The following is a 12,335-nucleotide window of genomic DNA, read 5'->3' as shown; positions in this document are numbered from 1 at the left end:
GAAAGGTGGGAATTGTAGTCCAAAACATCTGGAGGGCCGAAGTTTGGGGATGCCTGACCTATTATGTGCAGCACATGTCTCTACATGTTTTCTCAGAAGTAAGGTGCTTTACTCCCTTGTAGCCTCAGAAGAGAAATGTGGCTGGAGAAGTAGTAAAAACTCTCCACTTAATACTGCAATGATCTTGTCTCCATCTTAAGTCTTTCTCTCTAGACCCAATCACCTGTTTCAGAATGTTCTGCTCCCTCATGAGCTTCTGCCTCTCCCGGTTGGGCTTGGTAACAACGATATCCAAAACATTCTGCCCATTGTTGGGTACATCACTGACAAAGAAAACCAGGTCTTCCAGCAGTTGGATCACAAACCTGCCAGACAAGTTATAGTGAGCATCATCAGTAAATTATCCCTACTCCCTTCAAACCAGGGTCATTAACACCATACATACACACCCCACATATGTAGTTAACAAGAAACCAAATCAACATAGATGTGAACTATGGACTTCATAATTTGCCTTGTTTCCTTACAATTCAAAGCTACACCAAATTCTACATCCAAACATTTTCAAATTCTGCAGCAAGAAACATCAGATTATGTGTCCAAGACAAATGATGCAAATCAAAACAAAATGATCAGGCAACCTCGTGGACATGAAATTTGTTTCCCTGCAAAAGGCAACCTGCTATTGGTTCTTCAGGTTGATGGACCTATAACCACACATGTTGATTGCATCTGTCAGTGGATCCCATTGCACCATTGCCTCCCCATGCACAGTGAATCAAAATACTTGGGATATTTTTACCTCCGGTCATTCTGGCTGAGGAATCCTTCGTTCATCTTCTCCACTACATTGGCTAACATGTAGCTGGCATCATTGGCAAAGTCCAAATCACGGATTTCTGACACTGGCACAGAGACAATGGCAAATGCCTCTTTGTCCTCCTTGGTGGGGCATGTGCCAAGCTGAAAAAGAGAACCTGGTCATCCAATACCAAAGTTTGCTTTGTCCCCCAAATAAGCAAGTCTGTGCTTCTTGGTAATTTACACCTCCTAGAACAGGCATGGCCAAACTTGGCCCTCCAGCTGTTTTGGGACTACAATTCCCATCATCCCTGACCACTGGTCCTGTTAGCTAGGGATGATGGGAGTTGTAGTCCCAAAAACAGCTGGAGGGCCAAGTTTGGCCATGCCTGTTCTAGAACATGTTGGTCCAAGAGGCACATGCCATCCACCCCAGCCTTTCTTTTCAGTGCCAGATCAAAAAGTGCCCAGGTCAAGTGAGTGTCTGATTTGGGTGAGAGACATTAAGTTCTGGACAATTTTTTTGTGAGCTGATGATTCTGCTCATGGGTTGGTTGGTTTTTAGATCATTTTTATTCTTCTGATTCATATAGTTGGTGCTGCATAGTGTGCCACTGTATTTTTATATGTGTATATATATTTCACATATTCATTGTATTGCGAGCTACCTTGCATGTCCAATTTTTTTTTAGAGAGAGGCAAGAAAGAAATATCTTAATAAATAAAATCAAGCATGACATTCTCCTGCCACAGTAATATGACCAACCAATCCATCTAGCTCGTAGCTCTGTCTCTTAGCTGCAACCAGTATTGGATGCTTCCAAGATAGCTTCCAAGAAACAGAACTGTGGAACTGCCCATGCACTATCAGTCACCAAAGGCTTCTAGCAGTCAGAAGCGGTAGCAGCCTTTGTGGTGGGACAGAGCCACAGTGCCACCTTCCTGATACTAACAGGGCTGGTGGGGATGCCAGATTGGTTCCTGTAGCAAGCTGGCGCTCCCTTCACCAAGGACCAGTTCTCTTGTTTATAGCAGAATCAGCCACTGGCCCAGAAATAAACTTACCATAAGGCGAATGGGTCGCTCTTCATCCACATCAATGGGTACATTGGTACTTTGGATCCAAGTGTTGGTGCAGAGGTGACGCAGTCGGACATAGGAGTTCCTGAAACCACAAGAAGGTAAGAATGAGGAAGATATTACACTCCTTCTATTTCAACTTTCAACTTTTAAACTCCTGCTGAGAACTTTTCTTTTCTGCCAGGCTTTTAAGAATACATCTTTCCAAGATTATTAGTTGATGCTATTTGTTTATAAATTTGTATCTGTTTTTTATTATAACTAGATATTATTGCAAACCACTTTTATATTTTTAATGATATAGTGCAGGCACGTCCAACAGGTAGATTGTGATCTACCAGTAGATCACTGGATATCTGTGGTAGATCACTGCTAGATCACTGGCACCCCTAAAAAAAGCTCACCCAAAATTTTCCTCCTCCCTAAAAAAAGCTGAACTATGGCCTAAAGCCCTAAACAAAAATGGGCCTCCCTCCCTCCTAAAAGAAGCTCAACAAGTTTGACCTAACCCCCCCAAAACAGGGCTTCCCTTCCTTAAAAAAAACTCAACAGCTTTGACCTGAACCCCCCAAAAGGGAGTAGATCACTCCCAGTTTTTAACTCTGTGAGTAGATCATCTTGGGAGTTGGCCACCCCTGATATAGTGGTACATAAATACTGACTTTAATAAGACCGAAGCCGTTAAAGCCGTAAATTCCATTGGTCTCAATGGGATTACCGTTCATCTCTGAACCGCACTCATTGGACAGGACACCCTTTTGAACCCTTGCATCTGTTTTGCTCTCCATCACACCCTGGGCTAGGAGAAGAGCCTCTTACCCCAACTCTGTAATGGGGAGGAAAGCCCTTCCAAAACCATGTGTCCTTCCTCCCCTTTGAAAAGCATTGCTTCTTCCTTCTGGCACAGGATTATTGTTAGGTTTTAGAGAGGAAACATGAAGGTGCCCTCCTTCCGCTTCTCCTGAGCTTCTCTACAACTTTACAACAATGGTGCTATGCGCCATTTTGGAAATCAGTGGTAGGCCGTTAAAAACAGCGTCCTGGGCTGTGGCCAGACCATGGGCCAACAGTCTCATCACTTCTGAATCCTATTTCCTACTTGCATGTACTCTGTTGTGTGCATTCTCTGCCTGCTCCGCTACAGTTCTGCCTTATGCGTCAGATTGTGCCCCATGTATAGAGAAAGTGGATAGAGAAACATCTTCCTCCCTCTCTCACAATGCAAGAACTCAGAAGATTCAGGATGGACAAAGGAAAGTACACAGCATATAGCTGAACTATGGAATGTGCTCCCACAAGATGTAGATCAGGCATCCCCAAACTTTGGCCCTCCAGATGTTTTGGACTACAATTCCCATCATCCCTGACCACTGGTCCTGTTAGCTACGGATCATGGGAGTTGTAGGCCAAAACATCTGGAGGGCCACAGTTTGGGGATGCCTGATGTAGATGGATGGTCACTAACCTGGATGGTTTTCAAAGAGAAGGAGACAAATTCATGGTGATAAGGCTCTCTCAGTGACTACTACCTGCAGGAGTGATGTTCTGCCTCAACTAGAGGCTCTATGCCTCTTAATACCAATTGCTGGGAATTACAAGTGGGAAGAATTCTGCTGCATTTAATAGTTCTAGTTACAGGTAGGTAGCCGTGTTGGTCTGAGTCGAAGCAAAATAAAAAAATTCCTTCAGTAGCACCTTAAAGACCAACTAAGTTTATATTTTGGTATGAGCTTTCGTGTGCATGCACACTTCTTCAGATACTTCTTCTGAAGTAAGTGTGCATGCACACGAAAGCTCATACCAAAATATAAACTTAGTTGGTCTTTAAGGTGCTACTGAAGGAATTTTTTTATTTTGCTGCATTTAAGTCATGCTTGTGAACTTTCCATAAGCATTGAGTTGGCCCCTATGAGAACAAGATACTGAATTAGCTGGGCCTTTGGTCTGATCCAGCAGGGACCTTCTTCACCTTTCTTTTCTTATGCCTCCTATTTGCACACAACTATGCCTTTCTCTCTGGCTTATGTCCTATATCTCCATTCTGGCTTGGATTCTTTGGACGTCCTGGATAAAGCAACTTACCGTGGGACAAAAGAGTCGGTCTTCTGCAGTGTGGTGGGATCCAGTTCAAAAAGGGAAGCAATGTCATTGCCGTGAGGCACAGCCACCAGTCGGTATTTGATCTTTTCCCCTGTGTATCTCCGACTGCAGCGACTTGTTCCGGCCTGTCCCAAAATAAGGCAATTTTTTTTCCAGTTAGGTGTGAGCAAAACCCAACAAAGTTCGTGCACCAAAAATGGTCATGAACTTGCTATGGGATCTTCAGGGCACCAACCTACAGCAAGCCAGTCCAGGTATGAAAATTTATTTAGTCAATTTTGTTTTTGCTATTGCAGTAATTGCTGCTGTTCTCTGTGATGTGGTTTTTCTTGTAATTTCAGTGAAATGTTGATTATTTAGTCCTAATTTTAAAATTCTGCCATTTTTACATGCTCTTTCAACACACACACATGACCTAAAAGTCTAAAATGAAAGAATAAAGCAAACAAAATGTAGCTTTAGTATTTCACAGCTGCTGGCCATGAGTTTGGGATGCAAAATTCTAAAGCAATTTAAGCCAGAGGAGAGGGAGAGGAGAGGAGGGTGGGAGAGAGAAAAGTATTAATGACTGGCACCTGTCCAGGCCCAATTGGTTTCATTGTGGCATACACTGGCATAGAAATTTGCCTTGATAATGTCTGGGTACCCAGTTAGAGGCACTGAGATAAGAGTGCTGTGAAAGCTATTACCTGTACTTTGTTTTTAGTATTGTTTTTAATGCTGTAACACACAACCCCACCCCGCCCCAGGACCTCAGGGCAAAGGGTGGGTTATAAATAAATTGATAAAAATAAATGAATGACTTTATGAATGTAACTTTTAAAAAGGAAAGTGAACTTTTTAAAAGCCCAATCTAAAAAGTTGCCTCCTGCATACTGCTAAGCCAAACCATCACAAGCAAGTCAAATGCAAGAGACAAATTACCGTGGACTTTGGTTCTCCTGTGTCTCCTTTGTAACTGGGGTTTTCCTGGAAAGTTGAAGAAATAAAAATATCAGCCACTTCCCTGATATATTTTTTAACCGTCATATAATAACAATAATAAATAAGAATAATAATAAATTTTTATTTATGCCCCGCCCTCCCCAGTCAAAACCGGGCTCAGGGCGGCTAACACCAATAAAATTACAATAAGACATAAAAGAAAAGAAAACAATTAAAATACAGATTAAAATACAATATTAAAATTGAAAATGCAGCCTCATTTTAAGTAGTCCATAAATCAAAACCATGAGGGAGGAAAACACAGGGGTCAGATATATAACACTAAAAGTCCAGAGGTTGAATAACATAGTTTATAATGCTACGCATTCAGACTCCGGGAGACACCTGTGCAGCTGCTTGGGCCAGATCACCATACTATCCAAAGGCACAAGGAAACAGGATTTGGACGAGAGATGTTTGAGTGAGCTGCAACCTGCCAGGCCACATTTTTTGGAGCTACTAAACACTGAGCCTAATCCACTAAAAGGGAAAGCAGATATTGGCTCAAAGTGAACAAACAAAGAGAATCCTTCCTCTGTAGCCACTAATCAAGCCGAGGAAGGGAAACGGCTATAAAGTGATGAAAGGCTTCATAACAGAAGAGGCTGTACCAGTAGGCTTGAGTTGCTGGGAAGTGCCTGGCATGAGCAGCACAGACCAGCAATAATATTGTTTATGGCCCTGGTCCATCATTGTAAGCAAGAAAGAGCTATGAGAGCGGCCTAGAGTCACCCAAGGACCATTTATAACAGTGAAGGCAAGATCAGTTCAAAGAAGACGGCTCCCCTTCAGCTGTTTTCACATAAGGAGTGGCTTCAGCTTAGCAAACCTCACGATGCACCATAACTTCCCTACTGTTCTCACTGACAGAGGAATTTGAGCAAGGAAGAAATAGCAGTGTGGACCCCGCTTTGGAGTACAGTCACACACTCCTACTTCTGAATGGCTGTTTGTGCAAACAGCATCAGAGAAGAGTCTGGAGAGTCTCTGTCCACCATAAGAAAAATGGCAGGCCCCTCTATAGAGAGTGCAGGAGAGCCCTGGGGTATTCTCCATAGGATATCACTTATATGGAACATATACTGTTGAGAATGTATCCACTTAAGAAGTACGGCATAGTCAGATGACGGGAGTACCTAGTTTGATTTGCATGTGTTTATATGAAAGCGCAAACTAAAATCTGCATAGTTTGTGATCTTGAAAATATGAAGGACACTCTGCAGAATTTGGGTGCAATGCTAACTCCCTACCCAGTACAACACTGTTTTATGAAGTGGCAGAACAATCACCACATCGGCAGCCCTACACTCACAGCAACCAGGGCAAAAGATGGGGGTGAGGTAGGCAGATCTGGCATGAGCCTGGACCTGGCATGGCAATTAGGCCTGGACAACAGGGAAGCAAGTACAGGTCACCGGGCATCATTGTGGGCACCAGGTAATTGACAGGTGAGAGTCCTTACCCACCAGTCAAACCTAGCCTGCAGGGGCGGGGAGATGCGCAGAGCAGATAGTGATGCAGCCTGCAATTCTGGAATGTTATAATGCTTTACGGTTTGGGACACTTTGGTAAAGAAAGAGGAAAGATCAAACTGATACTACATCAAAAGGCATGGCTCTAGAGTTCGCCCTAAATGGAGCCAATAAAATGACTCATCCCAAGATATTGCCAAGTTTTAGCTTGAAGTTCAGCTTTAACATAGTGTTGATTAGTGGAGGGAACCCAAACCACAACCTACTGGAGTCTACACCGAACCTGCTAGGCTAGTCTACTCAGTTCCTCTCACCTCTGCTGCCAAATAGTTCCCCGTGGCAAGGTGCTTGAAGCGGTATAAGCCATTCCAGTGCCCAGCTCCACCGCGGCAGGGATCATGATGGACCACCTGGAAAGCAAAATCAGTGTGTTGTAAGTCGCAGGTCTGATACTTGCCTTTTTGCAAGTGCTGGCCAAAGCACAGGAATGCTTGAATCCTCTGGCTCTTCGAGGCCACCTGACTACCTGAGCTGTCCATGCCACTTGACTAAAGCATTAGTCACCAATGCTGCACAGAAGCCCTCCTTGTGATTAGCTCTGGTCATGGAATTTATAGATTTAAACAAAGGATATATCAACATTTGCTAACACCTTCAGATTTATTTTGCTGAGAAGCGAAGCAAGAGCCTTTCTCTTCTTTGAGATGCTTTTAAAATGTTAGGCAAACTCTGACAATGAGTAATAACAAAGCATTATCTGATGGCACTATTGTTATGCATTTACCCAGAATCCAGTCTTCTTTTCTAGCCTAGCTTTGGCTTTTGCGATGAGCCTATTCTTTGTCACCAAAGAGGCATCAATAGCAAGGAGACCTGGTCTCTCTAGCTCCCCAAAGGCTTCAGTAGGAGTTATGTGCCATCTCCTGGTGTGCCGAGTAATCCAATAGGAATCTTTAGACCACTTTATTTTAGCTAAGAAATTGAAACTTGAGAAATGTCACATTATCCCAGTGCTTAATTTCTAAAATTTATTTGTTCCGAGGTTGGTCTACAGCAGGCACCCCCAAACTGCGGCCCTCCAGATGTTTTGGCCTACAACTCCCATGATCCCTAGCTAACAGGACCAGTGGTCGGGGAAGATGGGAATTGTAGTCCAAAACATCTGGAGGGCCGAAGTTTGGGGGTGCCTGGTCTACAGCTTTGAAAGTACATGCCAAGGCGAAGTCCATGTGAGCACAATTAATCCCTCATTTGTCACTATTTAAAACAACCCAGAATGCAATGCTGTCGCCCATGGACATTCCTGTTGTTGATCATCAGGGAGACACAGAATCGGGACACCAAAACACACAGACCTGCCATGTAAGCTAAAGTAATAATGCATTCAGATTAAATAAACAATATAGGGAAAGGGAAAGGCAACTTTTTGCAAGCAAAAACCTGCAATAGGCCTGGCACTCACCTCAACTTCCCAGAGTGCATTGGAGCTTGTGGCTGATGTGGCCGATTGCCGCAAGGTAGTTCGAAGAAAAACGTGCAGCTTGGCTTTGTATTCATCACAGGTGAGGAATTTCTCCTGCTCTGCATGGAACAACCTGACCACGTCCCCCTGTCAGCCAAATACAAAAAAAAAAAAGATATGCAAAGATAGTTTCTTGCTGTCTAGACCAGGCATAGGCAACCTTGCCTCTCCAGATGTTTTGGAACTACAACTCCCATGATCCCTAGCTAACAGGGCCAGTGGTCAGGGATCATGGGAGTTGTAGTTCCAAAACATCTGGAGAGCCAAGGTTGCCTATGCCTGATCGAAACTCTAGGGAAACCACAATGCAAGGGAATAATAGTATACTCTGCACATAACACTAAAGCATGGTTTGGAGCTCTGTGGATGAGCTTCATCAAGGACAAGTAAAACATCAAGCTTGAACACTTCCCCCTTCCTTCTCCTCCTCCCACAAGACTAGGAGGAATACTTCTGCCCAGTTGAGTTTCCTTTCAAACAATTTCCAGTTACCATTATGTGCAAACCAGGGTTCCTGGTTCAAAGCAATGATAAGTTAAACCAACCAGCTTCATGGCCCATGGTTTGAAATTAGCTTGTTCAGTGACAAACCATATTTTGTTTTAAACCAGGAGCAAACACTAAAGCAAGGTTCTTTGAAAGCCAAACTAAACTCAGCAGATGTCCTCAGCAGAGCGACTCAAGGCTGATGGACATACGCTCATAATTACCCCTTTAAGCACTTCCTCCATGTGGTCCCGGAACTGCATGAACAAGTTGATCTTCCAGCTGGTGTTGCAATTGACAGAATTCACCTAGGAAAACAAAGAGCTGTTAGAAGATCCACATGCTACACACGACTAAGGTAAAGGACCCTTGGGCGGTTAAGTCCAATCAAAGGCAACCATGGGGTTGCAGCACTCATCTCACTTTCAGGCTGAGGAAGCCGGCGTTCGTCCACAAACAGCTTTCCGGGTCATGTGACCAGTGTGACTAAATCGCTTCTGGTGCAATGGAACACCGTGACGGAAACCAGAGTGCACAGAAACGCTGTTTACCTTCTCACCCCAGCAGTACCAATTTATCTACTTGCACTGGCATGCTTTTGAACTGCTAGGTTGGCAGGAGCTGGGACAGAGCAACGGGAGCTCACTCCATCGCAGGGATTCAAATAGCCAACCTTCTGATCAGCAAGCCCAAGAGGCTCAGTGGTTTAGACCACAGCACCACATGCACCCGTTACACACGACTAGCCCCAAATTAAATCCTGTAAGGGGGGGGGGAATCTGAAATAGCAATCTAGCTCAGGCCACTGTCATCAATTCCTGGTACCTCTTTGCATCCTGGGTTATCAGCGAGTTCATAGTTGCTGGCATGTAGAGGCTGCCCAGCATTCACAGGATTCAGAATCACCTTGTCTCCAACAACTACCTGGGGAAGGATGTCATAATAGTTAGGACAGCAGTTCCAAAGTCTTTCCCCCCCCCCACCGCCTCGCCGCCACCCCCCCCCCCCGGACCACTTAAATGTTGCTGAGGACCTTGGCAGATCACTTAAAGATTCTTTCCTGCCTCCTGTAGCAACTGTAATGCGCTGTGCTAGATGCTGTAGGATTTTTTATTTTATTTTTAGCACTTCTTTGATGTCTTAAATTGTATGTAGGTTACTGTATTACAATTGGAAAGCTGTAGAATTCAACATGTAATGTTCTTCAGGCACACCATGGACAACCTGAATGAAGCAGACCACTGGTGGTCTGTGGACCACAGTCTGAGAACCTCGGGGTTAGCGAGTGTTGGCCTAAAATGCCTCCAGTGAACATGAAGAAAAGGAGAGGCAAGATGGGCGCCGAAACAGATGCAGGGTTTTGAGCTCCAAGACCAAATGCAAGGCAAGTTCTGCTCTACACCCAACCCCCACCTCTTATTTTTACCCTCTTTGTATTTTTTAATTATTTTAACCTTTTAGCCTTTTTAGCTAAACCTTTTAGCCTTTATTAGCTTTACTTGCGGTCCTAATTACACCGATTTCCTACCTATTCCACGGCTCTACTGCAAGGCTGTAGAAGCTGCACGAGGCTCGGTGGGGCTGAGCATTCTGCCAGTCAGCGTCAAATGCAAGGCCGAGCCAAGCTCAAAGCTTAAAGCTAAAAGCCTCTAGCCACCAAACAAACGAAGAGAAACAGCCTAATTTTTAAATTTTAGACTATCAACTGTTGACGATTAACTGCCTGTGGGACGGTACTGACGCGCAAATCCAAGGCTGTTACACTTGAAGCTAACTGACTCCTGCAAATCACCATCAGACAATCCAATTAGCATGGTACTCACCAGAAAGAACTGCAAAGATCTGGGAATAAAGCCAGACTTGTTAACCAGCTCCCCAGAAAGCCGAGGGAGGCAGAGCAAAATAACGCAGTACTTTCTTCAAAAGCAGGAGACTAACGAGACTAACGAGCAAATTTTAGACGAGGTGGTTCCCCTCCCCTCTAATGTCATAGACTGGTCAATCCATCTTAAAGGGCTCCATCTAAACCTCGAAAACACCAACAACACAACCAGCCTGGCCCAAGAACTGATTCTGGCAGAAAGATCCTTTATGGCAAGCCTGAATGATACAACAACGCAGAGGCCACCTACGGAGGACACACAAGGCCAACAAGTTGCTTCCAAATGTTCTCAAACAAAGGAGTGTGACAGCTATTTACAGGACCAGCTCCTCCTCTTATGTACGGATATTTCCAACATAAAAAAATATCTCACAATAAGAAACAGGTTACTTCTGACCTTAGTGGAAAATTTCACATTTCAAGAGAGAACAACAACAAAGTCAAGCAGTACTGAGCCAATGAACAACCCATCTTTACCTACACCAGCAGACATGAACCACCCAGCAACTAGTAAGAAAGCACAAGGAAGAAAATTGGCAGTAAGGAAAAAGAAAAGCAAAAATATCAAAACACTAAGGAAACCGAAGATAACTCACCGTACCAGCAAAAAAGAATGGCAAAAACTCTACAACCTACTTCCATCATCCACTACACCTGGCCCAAACAAATCTCCCCGACGAGTCAGCAAAGCAAAAGACAAACAGGGACCTATTATGGTAACCACCCAGTCGGAGAAGGAACCCCCACCGCAAAGCGCTGAACTCAATATAGCGTCAGAAGTAACAACCCAGAGCCCTGGAAAGAACTCCATCCAAACCACGGGCTCTAAAGAGGTCGTGGCCCATAACATTGAGGACAAAACACCACAGGAAGGGCAGACCTCATCCCAGAAAAAAGACTGGAACCTGACACTAATTCCACAAAAACTTGTTTTTGTCAATTACCCCAAGCCAAGGGGTTTCCACTCGCAGATTGAACGTATAATGCACTTCCTGAACATTTTGAATGAGGTGCTGCCAGGAGTAGTGAAGCCATCTGACATAGTCTCTGTGGAGTACCTGCACCACGACGGTTACTCGGTAAGGGCATTGATCACCTTTCGGGATCAAGATTTGGCCAAACTAGTTTATAGATCAAAGCACCTGTCCCTAAAGAAAGGGATAGCAATTGTAAGATTATTTGAAAACAGGATACCTTTGACCCTCCTTTCAGACACCAAGTGTGCCAAGCCGTTGGCAGAGGAGGACCAGGAAAAGCCCAAAATGGAGAATCAACCCCCAAAGGGCTGGCATGAGCATTGTAAACATGAGACTCCAAATCTAAAGGGGAAAGGCACACCTCCACCCGATCAGCAATGCCCTGAGAGCGAGGGACGGGCCAATTTCTCTGCAGAAGAAAACATCCTAATAAGCAAATTCTGGTCATTCCCGCCCCCAATTCAAGCAGAAATAATAGAAAGACTAGAAACTTTAAGATCCAGACTGGCGGGGGAAGACCTGCATAAAGACACCAGGAGGCAGGACGACCAAAAATGTAGCGAGATCACCTCCAAAATGACATCTACTCTGGAGCTTAACATAGCAGACAGTCGCCCACAAAATCGCCAAATAAAGGCCGAGATAAACCTGCCCTCAATGGTGAAAGCAGAACAAATAAGGGAGAGAAGCATAAACCCCCTTAAAAGGAAAACCATCCCCATGTAGACCCCACCAGACTTCTGGCATAAAATGAGATATCTCGACGAGGAGGAATTAGGACCCAGTCAGATAGTACATCCTCAGGAGGAGGCACGGAAAAACAAGGCTCCCATGATCTCCAATGTGAGTACCTTATTTTCGCCATCTGAAATCTCTGAACTCCCGGGCAGTTCCCCATACAAGGATACCACCAAAATAAAGGGCAGCCAGCTGATACAAAGCACGGCAACTTTTAAAAGCCCGTGGAAAGAAAACTGACAGAGATCAGTCCCCAGCAACGCTAAAGCCAATCTTAGCCCCCTACTAGGGAG

The 12,335-nt window shown here is 44.5% G+C and overlaps 1 protein-coding gene across 1 annotated transcript in view; it reads right to left on the bottom strand.

The window, feature by feature from the left end:
- The window catches only part of ITPR3 (inositol 1,4,5-trisphosphate receptor type 3), a 116,814-nt gene that overhangs the window by 49,558 nt on the left and 54,921 nt on the right, over positions 1-12,335 (bottom strand). Inside the window, exons 6-14 of the mRNA XM_035124051.2 lie at positions 9,271-9,369; positions 8,670-8,753; positions 7,900-8,046; positions 6,752-6,847; positions 4,906-4,950; positions 3,964-4,106; positions 1,867-1,966; positions 803-963; positions 224-365 (exon numbers count right to left, since the gene is read on the bottom strand). Coding sequence (XP_034979942.2) covers positions 224-365; positions 803-963; positions 1,867-1,966; positions 3,964-4,106; positions 4,906-4,950; positions 6,752-6,847; positions 7,900-8,046; positions 8,670-8,753; positions 9,271-9,369 — 1,017 coding nt within the window. The remainder of the gene's footprint in view (positions 1-223; positions 366-802; positions 964-1,866; positions 1,967-3,963; positions 4,107-4,905; positions 4,951-6,751; positions 6,848-7,899; positions 8,047-8,669; positions 8,754-9,270; positions 9,370-12,335) is intronic.

The sequence above is a fragment of the Zootoca vivipara genome, chromosome 7, assembly GCF_963506605.1.
Source record: "Zootoca vivipara chromosome 7, rZooViv1.1, whole genome shotgun sequence".
Classification (NCBI taxonomy): Eukaryota; Metazoa; Chordata; class Lepidosauria; order Squamata; family Lacertidae; genus Zootoca; species Zootoca vivipara.
Note: the sequence above shows the minus strand (reverse complement) of the source record. Positions and strands in the feature narration are given on the sequence as shown.